The 27001-nt window shown below is 46.2% G+C and overlaps 1 protein-coding gene across 3 annotated transcripts; it reads left to right on the forward strand.

The window, feature by feature from the left end:
• The first annotated feature begins 62 nt into the window (after positions 1 to 62).
• Positions 63 to 26542, forward strand: ulk2 (unc-51 like autophagy activating kinase 2). 3 transcript variants are annotated; one of them, XM_035533939.1, is made up of 28 exons: positions 63 to 938; positions 4624 to 4716; positions 4839 to 4880; positions 10357 to 10389; positions 11708 to 11744; positions 12966 to 13139; positions 13443 to 13516; positions 13608 to 13709; positions 14128 to 14186; positions 14330 to 14412; positions 14569 to 14619; positions 14716 to 14804; positions 14980 to 15133; positions 15302 to 15362; positions 17641 to 17790; positions 18692 to 18837; positions 19063 to 19146; positions 20186 to 20466; positions 20553 to 20749; positions 20862 to 20971; positions 21335 to 21469; positions 21724 to 21935; positions 22374 to 22552; positions 22662 to 22780; positions 23057 to 23214; positions 23335 to 23470; positions 24191 to 24245; positions 24554 to 26542. In XM_035533939.1, the coding sequence occupies exons 1-28, from the start codon at positions 849 to 851 to the stop codon at positions 24582 to 24584; spliced, it is 3135 nt and encodes a 1044-aa protein (XP_035389832.1). In that variant the 5' UTR covers positions 63 to 848; the 3' UTR covers positions 24585 to 26542. The 3 variants fall into 3 exon arrangements, with proteins under 3 accessions (XP_035389832.1, XP_035389833.1, XP_026853464.2); XM_035533940.1 differs by having other exon boundaries at positions 20186 to 20457; XM_026997663.2 differs by lacking the exon at positions 21335 to 21469.
• Positions 26543 to 27001: the final 459 nt, after the last annotated feature.

Raw genomic sequence — 27001 nt, forward strand, 5'->3', positions numbered from 1 at the left:
TATATATATATATATATATATATATATATATATATATATATATAGTATATTTAATTGCCTCTTGCTCTCTTTTGAGCAGACTTACTTTACTAGGCATTCCTAAGAGTGTTGCATTTTACACCGTGTGTTTTTATGTTGTCCTTTTTGACGTTCAGCGAATACTAGCTAGCATGGGCAACACTCGCTGCGCTTCGTTATTGATTCAGCTGCACACCGAAGGCAGCAGAGGGTTTGGCAACTTGGCCGATACCTGCTTTGTCCTGCTGAACTGACATCATGTTGCTTGTCAGTCTAGAATTTATTTACACGATTGGTTCCATCGGAAATAGGGTGCAGTGTGAAGGGGTTAGCAAACAGGGTTGCTAGCTAGCTTGCTAACTAGGTCAGAACATGACAGGTCAGGAAACTAGCTAGCTAGCGCTAACGACACTACAGCCGTATTGCTGCTGCAGTGTGTGCTCTAGCGGTTTAGCTGATTTAACTAGGGGAGCTAGCGATACTAATTTAAATTAGCAAGCCATCTACCTTGCTTAGAATCCCACAAAGAAGTCTTGTTAGTAGTGGCTATTGTTAAGGACGACTTGGGGATTTATTATTTAATTTAAAATAAAAGCAACAGCCCACCGCTGTACTATTATTATTATTATTATTATTATTATTATTACTGTTGAACATAACTCGACTATCTCGAGTTAGCTGGAGTCTTGGGAATGAGCAGCTTTTCAGCAGTCTGCCTTTTGGTTTAGCCAGTTACAGAGCTAGCTAGCCAGTTTGAAACCTCCGTCCCCCCACAAACGTGAACGACCTCGACGTCGGTTACGGTCCAAGTCTCACTGGACACCCAAGACATGGAGACCGTGGGAGACTTTGAATACAGCCGAAAAGACCTGGTTGGACATGGAGCCTTCGCAGTTGTCTTCAAGGGAAGACATAAGAAGGTAAACGAAGTCGTACACTTCTTCACAGGTCTTGCGATGGTCTGTTTTCTCTCCAGGCTCTGCAGTGACAGGGCATCTGTTTACTGATGCATTTTGTAAATCTGGGTCATTGGGTTTTTTTTTTCGTTTGTTTTTTTTTTTTTTTTTTTTTTTGGAAAGAGCATTATTTTTAATAAACACGCTTCTATAGATATTATTAATAAATTGCATATTGTGTGATTTAGCAAAATATTGTTTTTCGGCAGTGGTAGCTATGGTTTTATGAAACCAGTATAAGATATATAGAAGAACGAGTTACTCATTCATAAAACGGACTCTGTGTAAAAGCCGTCTGACGTAAGTGGGACAGTCATGTCTCCCGGCAGCGTTTGGGTCTTGAATAAATGGGTGGAGGAACATTTTATTATATATTTATTATATTAATTTTGCCAGCATTTCTTTTAAATTAATTATGCTGCAGATCTCTATATTTGTGAATGCTTCATTGATGAAGAAAACAGCGGTTTCGAGTAAATCCACGTTTTGTCAATCTGCGCTAGATGAGGATTATAGATGTCATAACGGACATAAATTGTTTGGATTTGTTGCTTTTTTCTGTCCATTCATGCAATCACTGTTATACAGTATGGTCTACATTATTGCAATGTCTGTGTATTTAGTGGTGTAGATTTCACTAGACACTTTGAGCTCCTTGAAGGCTGAATTACACTATAACCCATAGTTTGCTGTGGACCTTTCATGGATCAGCCATAACATTAAGACCACCTACACAATGTTGTGTACATCTCCCTTGGACTGCCAGAACAGCTCTGACCCATCATGCTTGGGACTCCACAAGACCTCTGAAGGCATCCTGTGGTGTAGCAGCAAAACCTTTTAAATCCTATAAGTTGCGAGGTGGGGCCTCTATGGATCAAGCTTGGTTTTCCAGCACATCCCACAGATCCTCTATTGGATTGAGACCTATGGAATTGGAAGCCTTGTCAGCTTCTTGAACTTGGGGTCATGTTCCTCATCAATTCCTGAACAACTTTCACAGTATGACAGAGTGCATTATCCAGCTGATGAGATCACTGTAGGCAGGGAATACCATTGCCATGAAGGGGTGTACTTGGCCTTCAGCAATGTTTAGGTAAGGTGGTACATGTCAAAGTAAGATCCCCATGAATGCCAGGACCCAAGGTTTCCCAGTAGAACCTTGCCCAGAGCATCACACTGCCTCTGCCAGCTTACCTTCTTCCTATAGTGTGTACTGTTGTCATCTCTTACCCAGGACAAAGACACACTCACCCCCACCATCCACATGATGTAAAGAAAATGTGATTGATCAGACCAAGCCACCCTCTGCCGTTGCTCCATGGTTCAGTTCTGATGCCCATTGTAGGTGCTCTCAGCAGTGTTCAGGGGTCAGCATGGGCACTCTGACCAGTCTGTCGTTACATACACCGAGAGCTGCGATACACTGGGTGGTCTGACACCTTTGTGTCAAAGTTATATAGTGAAGGATGAGTATAGCAACCACACCGCAGTCTCAAAGCTGGGTCTTTCAGGTGGCAAATGTGTGCTCTGACCACCAGACCAAAGAACCAGTTCGCTGGCACAGCATCCAGAACCTTCCTGAGTGACGGTCTCCATCTCAAGCCAACAATAACATTGCCAGCAAATTGTGCTACAGTAGCTCTTCTGTGGGATCAGACCATATGGCTAGCCTTCTCTTCCTTTGCACATCAATGAGCCTTGGTTACTCATAACTCTGTTTGCAGTGCACCAGTTGTCCTTCCTTGGACCACTTTTGGTAGGGACTAACCACTGCATACCAGGAACACCCACTGTTTGAGATACTCTGACCCCAACGCAAAGCCATCATGATTTGGCCCTTGTCAGTATAGCTCAGATCCTTGTGCTCACCTGTTTTTTTCTGCTTTCTGCACATCAGCTTTAATAACTGACTGTTCATATGCTGCCTAATATATCCCACCCCTTGACAGGTCTCATTGTAATGAGATAATCGGTGTTATACACTTCACCTGTCAGTGATTTTAGTGTTGAGGCTGATTAGTGTACTGTGCGTGGAAAAAACAGTGCTGTAACATGTGGACCAATAAACTAGCAAGTACATTTTCTATAAATATAAAAAATTCTGCTGAATAAATGCCACAATATAACTGTCACTTAAGTGTATACAAAAGGCATGAATGACTAGTGATATAATTACAGAGACTGTTATTACTGTTTAGGAGGTTCAGTTCCAAATGCAATTACACCACAATTCCACAAGCTCCACCACACTTTGCTGTGATAAGTTTTTCAGCATCTGCCAAATTGTTAGTTATCAAAAAAGGGAGAATCCTGACATAGAGAACATGCAGAACATCCAGAATAGAGAACATGGCCAGTCACACCCTTAAAGACCCCCCAGCCACAGATACCAAAAGGCACCGCTGGAGTTCAGTTGAGCTCTTGAGGGGACAGCTCATCTCTGCAGACGCGGCACTTCTACTGGGCAAGCTTCTCAGTTCTAATACACATCCCATTTTTGTGAGTTGGGGCAGAAAAGCTGAACAGAGGCAGGGGCAAAATGGTTAATGTGGACAAGCAGGGCAGAAGCACAGTGCTGAGAAAGATTCTGAGCTGAAATTAGCATTGATCAGCCTTTTATAGATTACCCTTTTGCTGTATGGAAGATGCTGTTTCAGTTTGATTCAGTGCCGGGCCAAGAAAGAAACGAATTGAGCGTAAATTGTCATGAATCATCAAACCTTTGGACTGCAAAATTAATTTAGATTTTTGCCACCCAAGCACAGCTGTGGTAGTAGCACAGTAGTCAAGTGTTTTACTTTTTATATGTTTTAGAGAGAAAATGTCCCCTGTAATGGATCCCTTTATACATTTAGTTAACTAAATATATGGAATACCTATATCATCACATGGCTGATCGATTTTCTCAGCTACCTGTAGGTTGTTTGTTGAAGTGCCGATGTAATGCATACAGGTTTGCTCTGGTCATAAGGTAGGCTAATGTCACAGTTGTTTTTCCACGAAGGTTTGGCTGGACATGCAGAAAAGCTCTTCTCTCTGGGATAGTCATTGGCTGAAAAGGGGTCACTCTGCAATCACATGGTCTTTCTGCATTGCTCTAAGCATGCTTGCTGAACTGACTTTTACTCAGACAAATAGAGTGATGCTGTAGGAAAATATTCTATTAACCCAGACTTATGTGAAACGTGCCTCCTATTTGTAGATTTCCATTCAGGTAGTCATCTGTCATAGTCACACAACTGCATGTCATTTGTTCATTGAACAGCTTCAAGCTGTTAGTTATTTCGTCATTGGTCATTCACCCTGACTAAATGTCTCCCGGTGGCTAAAATATCTTCATCACAATGAGTTTAATACTGTTTCCTCTGCCAGGTCAGGAGCTCAGAAGGGATATTCTATTCCTAAATCAAATGTAAGCTTGTAGAATTCCTTTCTGCACTGGTAAGCTAAAACAGACCTCATTAAAGGATCTGTAATTGTCGTTGTGCTAAAAGCTTTACAGGAAACAATAACTAGCCTGTGCTGATGACAGATTAAAAACTGAATCTTGTTCAGTGCATGTTATGACCTTTCTCTGTCTTCACCATCTGCATACTATAGAGATGCAGTCAACCGTGTCTCTCTTTTCATGTCAATCCATTATCAGAAGACCGACTGGGAGGTTGCTATCAAAAGCATTAACAAGAAGAACCTCTCCAAGTCCCAGATTCTGCTTGGGAAGGAAATCAAAATTCTGAAGGTGAGTCATTTGTCAGAGTTTAAGGATACTATGAAAGAGCTAAACCAGACATAAGCAGAACTGCATCTGGAGAGTTTTTTCCAGACAGCTCTTCAGACTATCTGTTTATTTCTTCTATTTAGGAACTGCAGCATGAGAACATAGTGGCGCTCTATGATGTCCAGGTAAGCTAGCATTGACTGCGCACTTCTGGACAGAAGGTGGCTGCCAAGTTCCAGAATGCCCCTTGCTAAATGTTCTGTTTCCTCACTGACTTTGAAAAGACTTGTGCAGAGACTGTGCCTGGTGAATAACCTTTAACCAAGAGACAAGCTTTGCTGTTACATAAGACTGTCTCTCACATGATATTGCATGACATTTAGCCTTAATTATTTCATAATTTGAATGATGTCATTGGATAGATCATACATGTTGTGTTGTTGTTATACAAACTCTAAACAATGAAGAAACGTTCGTCCGTGACACTATTGCACATTACCAATGAAGGCAGCTTATATAAGGAAATAAGATTTAACGGTACAAATCTGACGGCAAATGGCAGAGGTCCGCCAATTCGGTTAGCTAGCTAAGCCCTTTTCCCTCTCAGTTTCCTGACTACCTCCTTCTCCCTGAAATACCGCCCTTCCACACCCAGGAGTGGTTTGAATTCTGTGGTCTAGAGCAGCCCAGCTGTGGGTCACCCTGCTGGCTTTGAGCCTCAGCTGGGAGGTCAGCTCATGCTCTGTCTTTGCACTGAAGTCTACAGCGGGATGAATGAGTGGATTCTGAGAGGTGGGCCGTCCGCCATTCCAGCAGTGTGGGCTTGATGGCGCTCATCCTGATCCAGGAGCGTGTCTACTGTACTTTTTTGTGTTTTGAGGAGAAAAATAGACCTACATTTGGATGCGCTGGGGAGAGCAGTTGTTGAACGTTGAATATACTGCTCTTCCCACATAGTGTGCCTTCCTGTCCTTATATAACATGCCCACCTCATCCCCATGGTGCTGACAGGGCCCTTTAAGATGCCAAGTTCCTCCTTTAATGTGACCTGCTTCAGTGAGCCCTTGCTGTTTCCCACTCCATAACTCACCAGCCCCAGCAAGGATGCTTTCCTCTTGTCACTGAAATGGTGTCTTTGTGGGACGTTTTCTCATAGCCATGCGTCTGTGATTCAGAGAAGACTCCTCAGCTGTCTCTGCGCCAATTTCACCTGGCACCACAGCTGATGTGGCCCTGAGCATTGTTCACCTAAGGCCAGATCTTGCGTCTGTGGAAGAAGAAACTTGATTGTGATGTGGCTAACACGGCTGCGTGATTTGCCTATTTCTGTCCCAGTTGGCTGGTTTAGTGTTTTTTTTGTTTTTGTTTTTGTTTTTTTTCTTCTGTTTTCAAAATGGAGAAGTGGGCGAATGCGATGTTCTGTGGCAGCTGATCAGTGTTTGTGGTGACACCATGTGCTGCCACTAAACCAAGGTGCCATAAACACATACTTGACAACTGGATCTGTTTGCCACTAAAAGAGCAGTGTGCCTGGAGACCAATATTCTCTGTGAATGATCAGCACAAGTAGCTAAAAGCTTGCCATGAATAGGCTGCAAACACTCCAAAGAAAAGTTACTGATATCTGTTTGTCAGCGTTTAGAAAGGCTCTGGGGGCTGCCTGGAAACCCCTGCCATGTGCAACCTTTGTTTGTATGATTGCTGGTTCTAAATGATTAGCGTCATTGTACTTTATTTATGTTCTCAAGCACAACTTGGATTTGTGTGGTGTTTTAGATTTTAAGATTTCACGTACGACGCATACTCAAGAGCACATGGACAATGGGATCGTTATTTGGGTCCTTTTGTTTCTCTGCCAGATCTCTATGTAGCGTGGAGGAGCGCAGCCTTCTTGGCCAGAGTGCTCCTCTGAGCCTGGGTTACGGCAGGTTCGTGGCCGCCTCTCACTGGGAGACGTTAACGGGATCCAGTGTTTCCTGCTGCCACAGCTGCATTAATGGCGATGGCGGGCTGGGAGGGCTTGGTCTTTAGAGCACCCAGCTGTGTGTGAGGGAGGACTTAGATCTCGCCATGCACCTCGCTAATGGAAGCCATTAAGAGCACAACCGCAGACGCTGACGTCATCGCATTTCAGTGAGGAAAAAGTGTGAATGAGGGCTAACAGCATGGGGCTTTCTTTAGTGCAGACAAAGCCCAGTGCATAAGGAAGCGCATTTTCATCTGGTCTGGTGATTGGAGAGCTAATGGAACTGTATTATTATTTCTTTTCTTTTCTGATTGGAGTTGCTCATTGAACCTGTCTGCCTTGCAGTTTTAATTCTAGGCTTGCACTGAGAGCTGTACAATTCCTGCCCAAGCTCGGTGTAGACTGCAAGAGGCTTCAATCTCTGTAATAATAGAATGGTGATTCCTATTTTGAGCTTGCATTTTCGTCTGATAGAGCAGTTAGTGTTCAGCTGTATTTTTCTGGCCTAGCACAACATGTTGGGCGATGGAACGCAGACCTCATGAGCACATGGTGGGGGGCTCACGAGCAGCTTCCTGCTGTAGAACGCAGTGTCTCAGCTGTGAGGGGCTTTGTGCTGTTATTTTTCTCCAGTTCTTGGAAGAGAGTGGGAGGGGCTTGCATGAAGAAACAGGCTTTGAACATGAAGAGTCCAGAGCTGGGAAGGAGGAGCTGGAGCTTTTCAGGAACTTTTCTCTGGTTTCCAGAACCTCGTGGCTTTAACCCAGGGGGTGCAAGCCCAGAGGAGTTCTCTCTCGAAAGCAAATGTGCTACACAGTCAACACCCACTCAGATGTCTATCTGGTTGTGTAGTTTTTGTCTTTTTATTATCTGAGCTCACAAGCCCTGTGTGTTTTGCTTATCACATATTTCCTTACCTGGAGCCCCTGAAAAACCACATAGGTTGTATGTGTGTTTACATGGTTTGGTTTGAAGTGTATATGGATGTGTTTGTGTATTCATGTATGACGTGTGTGAGTGTGTGTGCCTGTAAGTGAATGTTCTCATAGATTATAAAGATCTTTGTTTGCTGGTTGTGGGTGGTGTTCCCTCTAACAATGTCATGTGACTCGATGCTTATATGCTGAGCTCAAAGGTTTCTCCCTTTCTCACAGTCTGAAAATGCAGTCATTTACATCCTCACTGTCAACAACATACCAATGAAACAACATTCTATTGTCTCGAGAGGGCTTTGAGGCACAGTTTCCATGCACTTCATGGAATGGTTTGAATTACTCTACGTATTCTAAATGGCCCATTTAAAGTCATGTGTGTCTGTTTACTTTCAGTGGTAAATACTGAGTTAGTATATGAGGGCTTGTTTGCATGCCAAGAAAATGCTTTTTATATATTTATTTTGGTTTTTATGTCATGCAGATCAATCCTGTGTGTGTGTGTGTGTGTGTGTGTGTGTGTGTACTTGTATAGAAATATAATTTAAAAAAAAACTGTAAAAGAAACTCTGCCTTTACAAAAAAAAAACATCTACAAATGCATATTTAATGTTTTTACTGTGATAAGGTCTAGGCTTAATACTAAACCAACTAAACTAGATTAGGGTTAGGTATAGAATTTGGTATTTACAACTCATTTATTTACAACTCGAAGTATTTATAAAAATGTCAGAAGTTATTCTGAATGTTTCCTAAAGGATTATGTTAGGATTATTTCGTATGTTTTGATATCACAAACCTGTCACTGTATTATACACATTATTATACACATTCTAGGTTTAGATATTGCAGGGGTTCTAATAATAGAGGTAAGTCTATTACCAGTGCTGCTCTAATTTCTCACCATACATCATTATGTAAACACCAGATACACCTCAGGTGGAAGGAGGATTATGTACATGACACAGCACCTGCTTCCGTTTGTTGGTTTGTTTGTTTGTTTGTAGGTTTTTTTTCCCAGCCCACACTCGGTTAACAGGTCTGCTACGGCATCTCACATCCAGGCTTGTGTGTATGTGTGTGTATGTATGTGTGTGTATGTGTGTATGTGTGTATGTGTGTATGTGTATGTATGTGTGTATGTGTGTATGTGTATGTGTGTGTGTATGTGTGTGTGTATGTGTGTGTGTATGTGTGTGTATGTGTGTGTATGTGTGTGTATGTGTGTGTATGTGTGTTGGGGGAGGGAGAGAGAGAGAGCTCTGAAGGCTCTTGGCAAACGCACTGCTCGAGATAGCCAGAATGTGCTGTTGCTCAGTGACGTTGTCATGACGCCACACCTCCCTCCCAAGCTGGTGTCCAGCGGGACTGCCGTTCCGGTTGCTCCCTTAGAGGCTGGCCCATGTTCCCCCTCACACTCAGCTCCAGCTGGGGGGTTTACTAACTCATCCGCTCTACCAGCACGAGGTCCGTGAGCTGACCTGAGCCAGGGCTGAGCCCCTGACGCCGGGGCCTGGCGGCGGAGTCATTACCAGAGAATAATGAAGGCTTGTTCGCATGCCGCTGGAATGAATAATGGGTTCTAAAGGTGCAGCTGACATCGCTGACTGGCCAAATGAGTAGCCTCAAGCTCAGCTTTCTGTATGCAAATTCTACTGAGAAAACCATCTTACATGAGGGAGTCAGTGAGACAGGAGTCAGCAGAGCTAGTAGGGCCACTGCACTGTCGACTGTCCTTGCAACACACGTTCCTGCAAATTCAGTTACAACACACAAAATGGCCATGCTTTGTAATGGACTGATCCAGAGTGTGAGTGAAAACCTGATAGTGGATCACACAGGCACTGAGGACCTTTTAAGTAGCGAGACAGCTACTTAAAAGAGAGTTTATGCCCATCTATCCTTTCTGATATAGTCCAGGATCTTTTGTTTACATACATGTTACCTGCTGTGTTTGGCCAGTGTCCACCATTTGAACTTGTAAACACTAACAGATATGACTTTGTCCAGTGGGTGTTTACCAGTTAATACATGCAAACCTTGACATAGGCTGCATGGGTATGTGTCTGAAAGGCTTGTATGTAATTGCAGGTAGCACTGTAGCACATGCCTTGAGTTCTACATTCCTTGTCTAAAAAGCAGAAAGTTCTAGTTATAATTTATGATCCAATTAAGCATCTGTAGCAGAAAGTGCAGCCAAATATTTAGATGTCTAATACATTTATGTATCATGTTAGTAATGAGGGATAAAAGTGAAATCTGTACTCTCTGGTATGTCCGATTCATTTGAAAAATGTAATAAGAGTTGGTCATTTAAGGTTGTTGATATGGGAGGTGCTTTGTGTTGACCACAGGGTATGGTGAGAACGCAGTTTGCTGTAGTTGTCTTACAGCTAGCTGGTTGGGAATTGCGCTATATGTGTTTGAGCTCAGAAAGACGGGTCTTTTAAGTAGTGGCCATTCCACAGTGGTGAAACAATGCCATATTTCTTTAAAATTGGTTTTATGATGGCTGCATGGACAGATTGTGTATTTTTGCCCATGGCAAAACCTCTGGCCTTAGGTACTTGGATCTTAAACTTGTTCTCAAATCTGTAGAGTAAGAGGCACTGAGAGTGTGCTTATTGCAATAAAATGCCTTGTGTTCACTGGAGTCCTATTCCTCCACTCACATTGCATCCATGTGACATGTGCCTGGGCAAAGGTAAATGGTATGTTGTTTGAAATGAGAGGTGTAAAGTGCCGTCTTCTGTTTTCTTCTAGGAAACACCTAATTTTGTGTTCCTGGTAATGGAGGTGAGTACACGATGTGCATCGTCATTAGCAGACGCCCACCCCGGCTCTCTCTCTCCCTCTCTCTCTCCTCCTTCCCAACTCTTTCCTTCTCCCCCCCCCCCCTCTCTCTCACTCACTCTCAGTCTCTGTTTCCCCTCTGTCCTTGATGTTCATATCAAGCATGGTCACATGACCCAGTGTATAGAGGCTCTGTACCATATTGCTCAACACTAGAATGATCGACAAAAGAACAAACTCTTAACCTCAAGTGGCCAAACTCAAAATACCATTTCGGGGAAGCCTGCTCACAAAAACAATTTCAACAGCTTGTGTATCAGCTCTTCTTGTTTACAAGAGCTGTGTGGGAATGACGTGAGAACTTGGATGACTGTTTGAGTGTTTGGTTGCACTTAGTGTATTTGGGGAAGAGACCCTCCACACGTCACCTTGTTTTTGTAATCAGCACTGTCCACAGGAGCATAATGACTACAGCTGTGGTTGGCTCCACCCAAAGTTCTTGAACAAGTGTCTAATTACCCAGGATTTTGCAGACCAGAATGAACTCACTCATGTAATGCTGACAGTACAGTGCTGTCCAAGGATGTTTGGCAAGAATCATCTGACCAGTGCGTCATGTAATTATCAAAGGGCCTAACTGAGGTCGTGCGTGCGTGTGCATGTGTGTGTGAGTGAAGGAAGTTACACTTATATAGCACCTTTCTAAGAGCCCACGGATGTGTTACAGTCAACACACAGCTTTCACATCCAGTCAACACACCAGTGAGAAGCAGTACCCAATCGCTTACAGCGTACTCTCAACTAGAAACCACAGCCCCCTGGGGGACTGCGTAAGGTATAGGAAGAGGAGAGAGGATAACAGCCGGGACGGAGCACTATCCATCACTGGGCATAGAGGCATATAGTCATTCACACACTCACTTATACCACACACACACGCACGCTGGACCATTTTTAGGGTCACCAGTTTTTACCTATAACCACCAAACCACTGTGCTGCCCACTGGAACTCACTGGAAACCTTATAGCAGTGCAGTTGTGCCACTAAGAAGACAGTGTGCTGGTCCTTTATTCCTCGCGTTCAGCGCTTCCTGTAATAAGGAGATTAGCTATCCAAGAAAGGAGGCTGGACAGCTGTAACACTGCATCACTTCGTCAGATTAATTGAAGATCTTATTGTCATCCATGCTTCATATTACCCACAGTGCCTCATTCTCATGTCCTTGCAAACCTTGCCTTTCTGCACTCGTTTATGCGACCTTGCATAAGATACATTTAGATTTTAGGATTTAAATGAATATTTTTGTGTGTCCTGCTGCAGTATTGCAATGGAGGGGATCTGGCAGACTATTTACAAGGTAAGATCTTAAAAAAATAATCTGAAACCTTTACCACATGATATTGAGTGTAGACCCTAGACACTTCTCAGTTTAACTTCAGGGAGTGGTGGGGGTGGCAATTGGAAAAAAAGCTTGACTCTCATTAATGTGATCTAATAACACGCGGCTGAGCAGTGCTGACGTCTGACCCAGCTCTGCGGTGTCTGTGGTGAACCCCAGCTTCCAGTCCCAATCTCTGCCTCATACCTCCATGATGACGCTTAGCTCTGATCACAGAGATACTAAATGTTAATTTAGTATCTTAGTGATCAGAGGCGGCTGCTGTTGCCATGTGACCAGGGTGACATTCGCTTGGCTTACTGTCTCAAAGGGGCCATGGTGTGGTTACTTTTTGATGCTGTACATTGTGGCTTAGGCCTCTTTCAGAATGTTCTTGTCTGTGTGGCGGGTGTGTGGGTGTGTGGGTGTGGGTATGTGTGGGTATGTGTGGGTGTGAGGGGGGGTGTATGCGTGTGAGGGTTTGTGTGTGTGTTGGAGCACGTACTGACGTGCTGACTGAACTCTAGCCACTTCTGCTGTGGAGCTGTTCTTAGAGTTGTACACAGGTGAACTCTCCCACGCTGGTTGGCTCAGAGCAGTCAGCCTCAGTCTCTCAAATGCCCCACTCACTAATTATGCAATTGTTCCACTGTTATACATTGTCTACAGTGCTGCGTCTTGAGGCGCACTGCAGGGACATGTACATGTCTGACACTGGGGCTCTGGAATTCTTATTAGACCCACTGAGGGCAAATCGCATTGTTTACAGTCCGGGGTGGGGGGGAGCGATCTGCTTAACAGCTCAGTGGATTAGTGATGTTTTGTTGTAACAGGACCCCGAGTGGTGTCATGCTGCATAAGACCCTGCAGCAGATTCATATTTTAAAATCTGCACCTAATAATAGAGTTATAGCAGATTTGAAAATATTGTCTTGAGTTAGTGGAGTGTGACATAAACCAGCTCCACTAATGTCTCTTGTGCAGCAAATGAATCAACATAATTTTGACCCATTAGTGCAAATGTCACCAAATGTCAGGGGACATGGGGCCCATGATCTGTAGCTGTAGTGTGCCTTCATCTGGGGAATGGTGTCAGCTGCTGAGCAAGGGAGTGGGTATTATAGTATGTGAACAAACCGTGACTTTTTCTGACCATCTCTCAGCAATAGTGCTCTCTGCTGTTTGCCTGTGCCATTCTAGCCAAAGGCACCCTGCGCGAGGACACCCTACGCGTGTTTCTGCAGCAGATCGCGGCTGCCATGCACGTCCTCCACAGCAAGGGGATCATCCACCGCGACCTCAAGCCCCAGAACATCCTCCTGTCCTACACCGGCCACAAGAAGTCCAGCATCAGCGGCATCCGCGTTAAAATCGGTAATCAGACCCAGGCAGCAAATGCTGCCAGGGTCACACTGTGCATCTTTACAAGCTGTAATAATGCTCAAAAATAACAGCTCACATTTATCGTGCATGGGACCCTCGTGTGAGCGGAAGAGCCTTCTTATTACGTAAATCTGCAGGTCTATTCAGTGCCATGGTGCTATTTCTGGCTCTCGTGCCTGTTACGCAGACTTCGCATTGTCTCTGCGGTCTCGCTCTCCATCGCGGGTCAGCCAATAGCGGCAACTTGCTATTATTACCGCAGCCGTACTGATGGGAGCTTTCTGTGTCCTGCAGCTGACTTTGGCTTCGCCAGGTACCTCCAGAGTAACATGATGGCAGCCACGCTGTGTGGCTCACCCATGTACATGGTGAGTGGCCGGAGGTTTTGCGCTGCTGCTCGTGTTGGTCCGTGTTGGCCCTTCTGCCTCCTGAGCTGAGCCCTGCTCTGCTCCTCCACAGGCCCCAGAAGTGATCATGTCCCAGAACTACGATGCCAAAGCAGACCTGTGGAGCATCGGGACTGTTGTGTACCAGTGCCTCGTGGGAAAGCCTCCCTTTCAGGTCAGGCTCTGTTTAAAGGTGTTTGCCAGCCAAATGCTTCTCTCCAGCAAATGTATTCCCCGCCATTTGCATTAGGAATGTCTGTAGTGTTGGTGTTTCTCCTGTCAGAGAAGATTAGTTTTTTTTGTTGTTGTTGTTGTTGTTGTTTGGTGGTAGATGAAGATTGGGATTGTTCTGTAGTAAAATAGCTCTGCCAATCACCTTGTTTTAATCTTAGAAATATTATTATGAAAATAAGACTTTACACCATAGGTGTGGTAACAATGTAATAAAAATAATGATGTAATAACAACAACAACAACAACAACAATAATAATAATAATAGCATTTATAACAATATAATTCATCAGGCTACAGCTATCTAGTTGAGCAGTATGTGGTTGTAGAAGTACTTTCATGAGCGTCGTTCTCTCCACAGGCCAACAGTCCTCAGGACCTGAGGATGTTCTATGAGAAAAACAAAACCCTGCTACCAAAGTAAGAACGTGCTTCCTCCACAGTGGCGTTCTGCGGCAGAAACATGTTCACCAGCCCTCAGTGCTGTAGTGTAATCCGCCCTCCGTTTACCTTTTCTCGACCTTACGTTGACCTTACGACTAACGCATGCGTCCTTTTCCCAGCATCCCGAGGGAGACATCGGCCCAGCTCACGGAGCTGTTGCTCGGCCTGTTGCAGCGGAACCAGAAGGACCGCATGGACTTTGGTGAGTGCGGCCCGCCCCGCCCTCACCTCGCCCTTGCACCAATCGCTTCGTGACGAAGGCCCAGAGTGTCCCAGGGTGGTTTGCCTGGACGGAGCTTGTGTGCTTCAGTGTGATCGTGTTTGTTTAACTCTCCCCTGCTGTCTGTGCTTCTCGCAGACGCCTTCTTCAGCCATCCCTTCTTGGAGCAAACATCGTCGATGAAGAAATGTGAGAGCAGTGGTTATGCACTAGTCACACTTCACCTTAGAGCCTGGCTGGCCCCAGTGTGCTGAACGAGCGACTGTCCGTTCTTTTCTTACCCAGCGTGCCCGGTTCCAGTGCCCACCTGCCCTGGCTCTGTCTCAGACAGCACCTGTGGCAGCTCGCCATCCTGCCGCTACGTCTCTTCTCCAGTGAGTTTGTCACGCGTGTCCGGATTAACGCCGGCTCTTTTCCCCACCCTGCGCCGTGCCACCATCATGGCAGGCGAGCAGGGAGGTGATTTATTATCGCTGCTGGCCACTTGAGTCCCGTTGGCGCATTCCCCCTGATCTCCCTGCTTTCTCTCCATCCCGCTGCCGTGCCCAGTCGCTGCCTGAAGATGGGCTCTCCTCCCCACCCCTCGGGCCGCCCAACTACCTGCAGCTGTCCAAGGAGTCCGGCGGCAGCACCAGCAGTAAGAACTCCTCCTGTGACACGGACGACTTTGTGCTGGTGCCACACCTGTCTGGGGAGCAGTCCTGTGAGTGAGACCTGTGTTTTAGAGGGTGTGTGTGTGTGTGTGTGTGTGTGTGTGTGTGTGTGTGTGTGTGTGTGTGTGTGTGTGTGTGTGTGTGTGTGTGTGTGTGTGTGTGTGTGTGTGTGTGTGTGTGTGTGTGTGGCGAGTTACTCACTCCTGTGTTCTCCTTAGATGACCTGCCCTTGGGGGCCCCGGGCCGCAGGTCGTCCAGCGAGTTTCTGCTGTGTGGAGGGTGAGTACAGCGTCACCGCACCGTGCACATGGCAGCACATCACAGTCCAACACCCAAACCAACATGGAGTAACGCTTAACACTTGAAAACGTCGCACAACCTCTTATCTGTGCAGAGTCAGATTGCTGGTTACACACACACACACACAATATGTACATGTGTAGAATATGAAATGATCTGTTTGACTGGACCATACCTGTGAGCTGTATGCATGTTGGATGGGTTTGCTGGTGATGAAGTCAGCTGAGATGTTTGCAGCACGCACCCGAACAGCAGCTATCTGATAATGAAGGTGAATGAGAGGAGATTCCATTATGGGAACATGACCTGGCGTGATGCGTCTGCTATTTCTGCACTGAAGTTAACTGGCGTGGCCAGGCTGTGGTGTGAATCTGTGTGTGTGTGTGTGTGTGTGTGTGTGTGTGTGTGTGTGTGTGTGTGTGTGTGTGTGTGTGTGTGTGTGTGTGTGTGTGTGTTTTCACACTGTTCGGTCATAAGATAGCAGCCATGAGGAATGAGGAAAAACATCCCTTGTCAAACTCATTTGTGAGTGTATTGAAGAAAGCATGTAGTGTTGTTGCTGAAGCTGTCATAGTAATTTGGTAAAATATTGTTTCATGAATTCTAACTAACAATAAAAATTTGGGATTTTGAATTGCACACTTTTTACATTGAGTACTGTTTTCTTTTTTTGACAAGAAAGTGCTGTAACTCTTAGCTCCGCCCTCTTATTTTTGCACATTAGTGATATTTTATGAACTTCTTTGTGTGCTGCGTCTGAGTGTGTTCCATGCTGGCACTGTAGAAATGGGGCCACCAGCTCAGTCACTTCCTCCTCTATTTCCTCTTCTGCACGGGCATGAAGGTTAAATACATTCAGCCTACTGTCATGTCCCTTCCGTCTACTCTGAAACACACACACACACGACACACACACACACGACACACACACACACACACACGCTTGTCTTTGCTGCTGTTGGTGTTCTCTGAATCCTGCTCCATCACTTCCTCTGTTTGAGTGGTGGGTTCCCAGTGCTCTGTGCTGAGTTTCCCAACATGTTTGTGTGTGAGCTCTGATGCAACATGTTGGGTGGGTGCCAGCTCTTCCAGGAGAGAGGCACACTTTTTTTGGAGCTCTGGAACACGGCTTCCCACGCCATTCCCATGAAGCGGACCCTGCAGTGCTTTGTATTTGCTCTATGGGGGTACTGGGAAGAGGGGCAGAGTCCTGACCTGCCACATGCCCACGGGCTGCATGTTACCTGCACTACAGAACCGCACACATATGCCCTGTGTGATTGATTGATTAACTTTAATTATTTAGATTTTAATCTTTTCTGGGTCTGTATTCCAGTTACAATGCTATGTAAAATTTGGTTAGTGTGTGGGGTGGGCTTTGACGTTCTTAAGACCAGAACTGTTTTTCCTTATGGGACATTTTTTGCATGTTGTGCTGTGCCATGCTGATCCAACTCTGGATGAAGACAAAGGAAGCCTCTCTGTTTCCTTCAGCTGGGCGTCCTCGTGTGGATCACGTGTGTGTGTGTGTGTGGGGGGCTTGCTTTGGTTCTTCCTTCCAGAACCTCCCCCACTCTGCAGTGTAATACACAATACCTAAAGCTCCAAGTCTTAACGCTCAACCCTTTTCCTTGTGCCTCTTATAGTTCACCCTTCCCCCAAAGAGACCTGTAGCTGTTCACATTTATGCCTCATGTAGATGACCCGGTCATGACATTTTTGCAAAAACATTTTGTTCCCTGTTAAAAAAAGAAAAAAATGCAAATGAGCTGTGGTTATTTGTTTATTTATTTATTTTCTCTCCTCGTGTGACTATTGGAAGTGGGAGGCCCCAGCACGTGTTGTTGGCCTGAGGTTCAGCCCACATTGTCACTGAGTCAGCCCCTAGCCCCTCCTTCCTTCCCAGTGATTGGCTGGAGCTACATGTGTTTACACTTTTCCTCTTCCCTCTGCTGCTTGGCCAGGCCCCTTATACAGGAAAAAGGCTTTCTTATACTGTATTTGCCGTGGTTTGCAAACAAAGAACTCGGCTCTCAGCTCAGTCAAATTTATCCTAGTTTTTTTGTTTTTTGTGTCTGTGTGTGTATAAATATATATTTAGAAACATGGCTTTTGAAAGAGGAGGGATCTCTTGTTGTTGGATATGTTTTTGGAACTTGTTAGTGTTTGGAAACTGCTAGTGTTTGGCTGACACCATGGTTCAGCTTGTGCATCAGCAAGCCAAGTGGATGACGCCGCTCTTCCCCGCCGTTCCCAGGGCTCCTCAGCCGCCCTCGGGCCAGACCCCGATGGTATCCCCACGGGCAGAGACCACCCCCATCCCTGTGCCCACGCAGGTCCGCAACTACCAGCGCATGAAGCAGAACCTGTCCAGCAGCCCAACCGCCACGGTCTGCGGTTCACCCAGGTAAGAGACGTCGTGTCTGGGAGGAGTCTGCACTAGTGTGACGTAACCTGACAAAGCGATTGCCTTATTAACTGCCATAGATTTGTCCTGCTGGGTTCCTTTGATGACTCACTCATTTTGTCAGCCAAACAATTCTATACACACTCTGCTGTGCTCAGTTGTGTCTGTGTGTCTGTGTGTGTGTATAGAGTTTGCAGCCACCCCAGTGTAACAGGAACGGGGGTCGGGGCGGATAGAAGTAGCAAAAAATGCCAAGTCATCTCAAATAAATGGAGGAAGACTAAGATCTGCAGCTTTTGTGTTTGTGACAACTGCCCCAGCATGGGGCTGATGGGCTTTAGGCAAGGACCTTTTGTCTGCTTTGCCTCTGCTATCTGCCCATCAGGCCCAGCCCAGCCCACTAGTTAATGGCCTTAGCCTCATTCCCTTGCCTTGGTTCTGGGCCTCAAACAAGGATTACACCCCTCACCTCATCCTGCGAGTGGCCCGGATGACAAATAATCCGCAAGCCCTCGATGCTAGTGGCTAGAGAGCAGTGCTAGCCAGCCTGCACGTTGCCACACAAGACTGGCAAGAGTCTCATTTGTTTTCTAGCACTAGAAGGCGTGAAATGGTGATCTGTCCCTACACTTAACAAGCCCTAACCGGAGAGATTACTGGTGCATGGGTGTTTCTGTTGGATGGAGTTGTCATGTAGGAGTGCAAGTGTTTTCATATTAAGTAAATGGTAAATGATGCCAGAGTAAAGTCACCTGACTAATGTGAGCCACTGCTCATCATCCTTCTGTTTGTGATTGTGTCTGTGTGTGTGTGTGTGTGTGTGTGTGTGTGTGTGTGTCTGTCTGTATGTACGCATGTACCGATTGTAATGGTGAAATCGTCTCATGTCGTTGGCCTGCAGGTCGGGTACGGTGCGCCGCTCCAACACCAGTCCTATGGGATTCCCTAAAGTGTCCTCCGTCTCCCCCAGCCCTGCAGACGCTGCCCACACGGTGGGCCGAAGGCTCTCCACAGGCAGTTCTCGTCCCTACTCACCTTCTCCTCTGGGTAAGAACTCTCTCTCTCTCGCGCTCTCTCTCGCTTTATTGACCCCTTGTTCCACTCTTGTTCTGTCCCTGAACATTATCTTTTCTTTCTCTCTTCCACTGAAGTGTTAATCAATGAGGTTACCACGGAGTTGTGCACCATCAACGATGGGGGGCTGTTTGTTAGTTTGAAGTGTGGATCATGTTGTGACATGTCTCTCTGTCTGTGTGTGTGTGTTTTGTCCAGTGGGTACCATTCCTGAACAGCTTGGTCACTGCTGCTGTGGACATCTGCACAGCCACGAGGCTCGCAGCCGAAGCTCATCTGGCGGTGAGTGGAGTGGAAGGTTTGTGTGTGTCACATGAGCATGGCATTTTTAATAGCTCTTTCCCCAAGTCTGTTACCATTCCCATGAGTCTTTGTGTTTCCTCTGGGTAACAGTGTTCCTCTTCCAAGGGGTTGGTCTCCATAGTAACCCCGCTTACAAACGAGAGACTGCTTTTAATGATAGCCTGCAGTGTTTAGACTGCCGGTGTGGCTCCTACAGCAGCAGGATGTTCCACTTAGTCATAACATGACATCGTGTGACCTGGAAGCATCCATCTTCCACCAGTTTCTGCAACTCCTATTCCTGTTCTCTATTACCAACAGCCTGTGTGACACTCTGCCACTTTATAGCAAGGCTCATGACCTATGCACACTGCAATACTGGCATTAGTTCCTTCTCAACTTAACAGTTAACATGAGGAACTTAAGCCACTCACTCTGTGGGTCTTCTGTTTCAGTGTTACTGGCAGGTCACTGAAGTGTAGACCTCTTAGCTGGACTGCGGTGCCATCTAGTGGGCACAGCATGCATACACATGGATTTTATGCTCCGGCCATGACCAGAGAGATGCACTTATAGCTGTTTTAATTGATGGTATACTTTTTTCAAATTTTTGCAAGACTTCAGCCCTTTGAATATCACGTGCTCCACGCAGACTTTCCCTCTGTTTACATGCATGTTTAGCACTTGGCCTTCCCTCCACGGTGTTGCATGCACACATTAAATAATTGTTAGGCTGGGACAGCTGTCACCTTTTCTACATTCGCAAGTGTGGATCATGATATGGTAATTTTTAGTAATGATATAGAAAATTTTCAATGCTAATTGCAAAGCCCATGTCCACCACTTTTCAAAATAAACTATTTAGTGAGCACTGTCAGTATATAAACAGTATATTTGTAGAATCCTAAAAAAAAGACAAATCCAAATCTTTTAGTATAGCCTTAACATTGAGTGACAAAAATAAAGACATTTGGAAAAAGATTGGTGGTGATAAACTTTAAAGTCTACAGACATGCCTGAGTGTTGTTTGTTTTGACAGGTTCCCCTGTGCCCTCCTCTCAGTTGCTGGGAGCCCGTCTGCAGAGTGCACCCGTCCTGACTGACATCTACCAGAACAAACAGAAGCTGCACAAACAACTCTCTGACCCTGTGCAGCCCTCCACGTTGGCCTATCCCCCTTCCCACTCGCCACAGCTCAGTCGCCCTGGCAACCTAGGCACCTCCCCCACCAAACACCTGGGCTCCTCTCCTCGCAGCTCTGATTGGCTGCAGAAATCCCCCCTGCCCACCATCATTGGCTCACCCACCAAAGTAGGCTTTGTGAGTCGGATCAGAGTAGCGAACTGGTTGTGTATGTTATATGGCACTAGGAGAGGATCATGCTTTGGCTTGTGGCTTCTTTACAGGCGACCGCCCCCTTTAAAATCCCCAAAACCCAGGCCTCATGCAACCTGATGGCCTTGGCCTCTCAGCAGGGGATGGTTGACAGCCCCACTCCCAGCAAGACGCTGACAGACGCCCGCAATGTCTGCACCCACCACTGCTCGCCGTATGGCGGCGGACGCTACTTCGCGCCCGAGACCAGCAAAACCACCTTCGGCAGGTAATGCAATATCAGATTCATGCAGTTTCTGTCCTGAAGTTACATAGAGCTTAGCTTAGTGAATCCTTCAGGCGACCCCCTTGTTAACGGCAGTGATGATGTTATCCCTCAGGTCTGTAAGCACAGGTCGGCTGTCCGAGCAGCCTGTGAGGATTGCACTGGGAGGCCAGCAATACCAGGGCAGCACGGACAGCCTCAACACAGAAAGACCTATGGACACAGGTAACTTGGCACTCCTGTTATAGACATGTGTCTGACTGGGTTTTATTGCTGTCATATAATTGAAACAACGTCGGTGGAAAATAAGGGCTTATCTGTGCAGTTGCACATGGTTGTTGTTTTTTTTTTTGTTTTTGTTTTTTTTTTTACTGTTGTGTTGTTCTGTTGTTGTGTCTTAAACACCACTTGAGGCTCCCTGATTGGCTTTTGGTGCGTGCTTGATTGGCCATGGCTGTGAGTGACCCCCGTGTTGTGTGTGTGTGTGTGTGTGTGTGTGTGTGTGTGTGTGTGTGTGTGTGTGTGTGTGTGTGTGTGTGTGTGTGTGTGTGTGTGTGTGACTCTGCGTGCACGCATGCCTCCCCCTAGCCCCAGCAGGGACGTGTGGTTTGGCAGTGGGGGGGGCGAGTCCCCGTACCGTAGTGTTCACGGTGGGCTCGCCCCCCAAGAGCAGCACCCCTCCCACCTGCAGCAACCTGGGCACACGCCCACGCACCACCTCAGGTGAGGGCTTCACCTTGCTCTCCTCTCCTGACCCCGCCCCTCCTCAACCAGCAGATCTGTAAAAAAGACGCAGCCCTCCCCTGATTGGCTTTGATGCAGCACATCCACAGAAGTCCTGCCTGCTGTATGGCTGACAAAAGCCCCTCCAATCAAGCCGCTCACCCAGTGCAAGTTGACTAGCTGCTGAAACTTCAGTGTGTGTGTGTGTGTGTGTGTGTGTGTGTGTGTGTGTGTGTGTGTGTGTGTTTCTGCAGTGGGCTCCAACAGCTCGGCCGGCTCGCTGTGCTCCACCAGTGGGAAGGTGTATGTGGGCTCTCCTCCGAGCATGGCTATTGGCAGCTCCCCTCCCGGGGCTGAAGCGGCGCCAAGCAGTCTGCGCTACGTCCCCTACGGCACCTCCCCTCCCAGCCTGGATGGCTTCATCACGTTCGAGGCCCCTGAGCTACCCGAGGAGACACTGATGGAGGTGAGCGGGCTGATGAGCTCCAGTCAGCGCAGCGCAGGAGGAAGCAAAACCAGTTCAGTAGACAGGAAAGCCGCTCGTTTAGAGGATTAGCACCGGACGACTTAAGCAGGTGCAGAGCCGAACATGCAAGTTGATCCATGAAATCGATCCATCCAATCGGAGTGAAGCAGGGAGGACAGGGTGACCTTAATGTGTGCTTATGGCTGTGTGTATTCTGTATATATATATATATATATGTATATGTATATGTATGTGTATATATATATATATATATATATATATATATATATATATATATATATATATATATATATATATATATATATATATGTATGTGTGTGTGTGGGTGTGTGTGTGGGTGGGTGTGTGTGTGTGTGTGGGTGTGTGTGTGGGTGTGTGTGGGTGTGTGGGTGTGTGTGTGTGTGTGTGCCTTCACAGCGAGAGCACACGGACACGCTGATGCACCTGCGTATGATGCTGTCCTTCACGGACTGCGTGCTGGAGATGGCCTCCTTGCGGGCAGGAGGGGCCGATCTAGGGGCATCCGTTGCTTCTCTCTACCCCCCTCAGGAGAGCGTGGTGGTGGACCAAATCAGCCAGCTCAGCAAAGGGTGGGGGTAAGGCACCCTCCCCCGCCCACGCCCAGATTCAGACTGCACATAGTGCAGGCAAGCATGCTGCTGTTTGTACATACTCATGCACACCGCTCCATGTCGCCCTCTGCAGGCAGGTGGAGCAGCTGGTATTGTACATGAAGGCTGCCCAGCTGCTGGCTTCCTCTCTGCACTTGGCCAAAGCCCAGATCAAATCTGCCAAGCTCAACCCATCCACCGCTGTCAAGCAAGGTGAGCATCTGCATTCACCACACCTCCCGCGATAGAGTGTGTAGCTCAGTGGTTAAGGTCCTTGACTTGTAATCAGAAGGTTGCTGGTTCAACCCACCACTGCCACGCTGCTACTGTTGGGCCCCTGAGCAAGACCCTTAACCCTCAATCGCTCAAGATGTACTCAGTCGTAATTGTTGCTTTGGATGAAAGCGTCAGCTAAAGGCGGTAAATGTAAATGATATGGGCTATACACAACCGTTCTTCTCCTCATCGCTGGCCCTGTCACCACCGTAGTGGTGAAGAACCTGAATGAGCGCTACAAGAGCTGCATCTCTCTGTGCCGCCGGCTCACGGACAAGCTGAACCACTTCTTCTCAGACAAGCAGCGCTTTGTGGATGAGATCAACAGCGTGACTGCTGAGAAGCTCATATACAACCATGCCGTGGAGATGGTGAGTTGCAGAGACAGGGTGTGACGTGTGTCTGTGTAAAGGGCCTAAGAGGCCTGCATCTGTGTGACTGCGTGTGTCTGAATGCGCGTGGGTGTGTCCGGGTGCGTGCGTGGCTAACAGGTGCAGGCAGCAGCCTTGGATGAAATGTTCCAGCAGACAGAGGACATTGCATACCGCTACAGTAAAGCTGCCGTTTTGTTGGAGGGTCTCAGCAAGATCCTGCAAGACCCGGTAGACATCGAGAACGTCACCAAGTGTGAGTGTCCCTCCAGCATCACTCTCCCCTGGTGCTCAGAGAAGCACTAGAGGTGGAAGGCGAGCACTTGCTGTACTTGTAATTTTTTTAAGCCGGGGCTACACTACGCAACTTTTACACTGAATTTAACCCCAGGTTTCACTCTCAGACTAAAGACTCGCTGAGTCTGGTCCTCAGTTGTTGGGTCACTCAGAGTGAGGGATCGAGTAATATGTGAGGGGATGATTTTTTTTTTATATTTTTTTTTTGCCTCTTGATTGCACTTCAGAGCAATCAGAGTATATCAAACGTTTGATTAAAAAAAAAAAAAAATGTTTTTACCCGACTGAGCGTAACCAGTAGTAATGTGTATACTGGTCTGCAATTGGTCTCGTCAATAGCCAATGAAAATTGAGCATAAGTAAACACAGATAAAGCAAAACAGCCATGTGTTCATGCTTGTAATGGAGCTCTGGAGTGGAGGACAGCACGAGTGCCTGTACATCGTCTGTACAGACCAGGCTGACTCGTGTCTTCTCACCCAAAGGCGTTTTTCTTGTATTTTCATTTTGGGTGGCACAGTGACTGCAGCATGCTGTTGTACCTCCATACCTCCAACATCACTTTTCTCTTTTGTCCTCTCCATGCCTTTAATGTGTGTGTGTGTGTGTGTGTGTGTGTGTGTGTGTGTGTGTGTGTGTGTGTGTGTGTGTGTGTGTGTGTGTGTGTGTGTGTCTGCAGATAAGGCGAGTGTGGACCGCAGGATCTCTGCATTGTGCTACTGCACCGTCACACTGTACGAGTAGAAGCTCTGCCCACCCCACCCACACCCACCTCCATCACTCTTCTACAGTTCTGTAGCAGTCAAAGCACCTTCCATAAAAAACAACAACAAAACACCCACAGAAAGTATTTTCTTTCTATAACAGACAAATGTTTGAGAGATGTGCACAAATTTACTACCAAAGAATAAATGCTACTTTGATTGAGCTTTGATTGTGGAGCAGGTATGCATTGGAGAGAGCAGGTCTGTCTGTCGCAGTGGAAGGAGTTGTCTGTCTGTCGCAGTGGAGAGAGCTGGCTGTCTGTCACTTGTTTTTACAGTTTCCTTCAGCCCACTGCACAACATGGGTGAACTCCAAGCATCAAGGAACCTTCAACTCTTTCCTGTTTTTACACTGAGTTGGGCTCAGTACACAGCAACATTGTAATGCAAATCAGCGTTTTTTTTCTGCAAGCCCTTGTTTTTATACTGTATGCTATGATGCTGTTGCAATTATTTATTTGTTTTAGACAGATAATCTGATGTGATGTAATGATAGGATCATGATTTTCATGCTAAATGACAGCTTGAGAGATATTTGGACTGTAATTATTGTAACAGTGAAGCCACACCACGATTAATATGTGCACATGTGTACACATACAAACACTCTCACACACAACACCAAATACACTTGTACACGATTCACTCAGATCCTCTCAAAAGTCTTTAGCATGGTAGCCTGAGATTTATGATGTAATCAACTTTTGACTTTTGAAACAAATGCACTTTACTGACACAAAAATAGAGAGGACTTGTCCTGGAACGCTCTGGAATGGGAAATCTGTGAGGAAAGACAAAGAAGAGGGCAGGGAGGCAGAAAAAACAAACTGAGGGCGCCACTAACCGTGGACGTCCTCTGCCTCTCGCTCCCACCCCTTCATTGTGCAACCTTTGAATCTGGCCTGCAGTGTCTCCACGTGGGACTGGTCCCCCAAAGCTTGGCTTGCTGCCTGCAGGAAGGACTGATGAGGACAGACATGGTAGCACATGGACGAACGCCGGCGTGGCGGTGAAGAGCACCTCTTAGCTCGCTCTCTGTGATCATGTGATCAGGGTCATTGCAGGCTGAGCAGTCGGCCGCAAGGTTCATCGACAATAACGCTCAAAATACTTGAGTAGTCACTTGTGTTTTCATTTGATTAGTCAATACTGAAACAAGCTTTTTTAAACGTTCATATTAATACTGTAGCTATATAAACCGAGTGCTTGCATCGTGTAAATATTTGTATGTGCATGTGTAGCTTTTCCCTTTCCCTGAATGGATGCATTTGAACTTGTGGCGCGTCAGGCGACAGGAGCCGAGGCCATGGAGTGTCTTGCCACTCGCTCCAACTGCACAAGTCTTTATTTTCTACCAGAGTTGTTTGATACTTGCCACTACTGCCACAAGTCTCCACTCAAAACCTTGCCAGACCCTCAAAGACAACAGAGAACTCGGAGCCAGTTTTATGTATGGCAGCTCTGAATTCCCAACAACTGAGTTGTATAAAGTAAATTCAGTGCAGGTCATGGATGAGAAGCAGAAGTGGTGCAAGAGAGGAGCTTCCGGGACTCCACCTGTGGCCTCCACCTGCGTCCGCTGTATCTTCCAGCAGCCACTGGGTTTGGGACTGTGGTTTTTGACACACCACTAAAGGTGCCACAGAGGCCAGTTTGAGGATACTGAGTACCTGAAAGCAGTACAGCAGTGATCTATAGCACTGATGTTGAGAGACCTGATCCAGTAATCTACTTTACAATAAGTTGTTTTTTTTTCTTCATTTCCCCCTTTAATTCCTTTAATTCTGCATCAGACTGATGCATATGTCTGGAGTCTATAGACACCCCCCCCCCCCTCGCCTGGCTCTGAGAACTGTACCAAGGATGCGTTGTTGGAATGAATTTGGACTAAAGTAGGAATTATCCCTGTTCTACCTGTGGACGTTAGAATGGATTTGCCTTGTTCTTAGAACCTTTCCACCACTGAGTGCGCCTGTCGGATACGATTCAGCTAGCGCAGCCGATGTAAAGCTCCTGTATTTTCAATGACACATTTTAATTGATGTTTTATCAAGGGCACGTCTGGGTGTTCTGTCTGGAACTTTACAAATACAGCCTTTGTTTATTAAACGGGTTCATTTGAGCCACGTATTCTCTCTCCCTTTTTGTATTGTATGACAAATTAATTCTGATTTTTACATGGACTGCTAATATTTTGTTATACCTTGGACTCATCACAGTATATATCATGCTAATGTCTAATAACACCAGTAAATCAGTGAGGTAAACTGCTGTTTCTGATGTTTGTGTTTAGTCTCACAAGGTGCTCAAAATGAAACCGGTAGCAAAATTTTCACATTACTGTCTGTCTTAACAGTTCAGTTACATAGATAATTCACAAACTGGTGAACACAAAAGTAAAATAAAATATTTATTGCATTTAACATACTCTGGGATTTTATAAATACATTTTTCCAGTTTATTTATCCATTGAGTTTTTGTTAATTAGAATAAAGCAGTCGCCTGCAGGAGGAGGACAGTAAGAGGCTGACGTTAGGGCTAGAATAGGTGACCACGCTCAGGTCCCATTGCTTCACTGACAACACATTTGCTTCACAAGCTGTAGCAGTTCACTGACTTGACTGTAGTCTCTCTTATTGTTTAAGACATGGTACCTGTAAGCACATTTGTCCAGGATCTTCTGAAGAGCCTCACCGCCCTTCCTAATGTTTTTAATGTTTCTGCCC

This window comes from Electrophorus electricus, chromosome 15 (genome assembly GCF_013358815.1).
Source record: "Electrophorus electricus isolate fEleEle1 chromosome 15, fEleEle1.pri, whole genome shotgun sequence".
Classification (NCBI taxonomy): Eukaryota; Metazoa; Chordata; class Actinopteri; order Gymnotiformes; family Gymnotidae; genus Electrophorus; species Electrophorus electricus.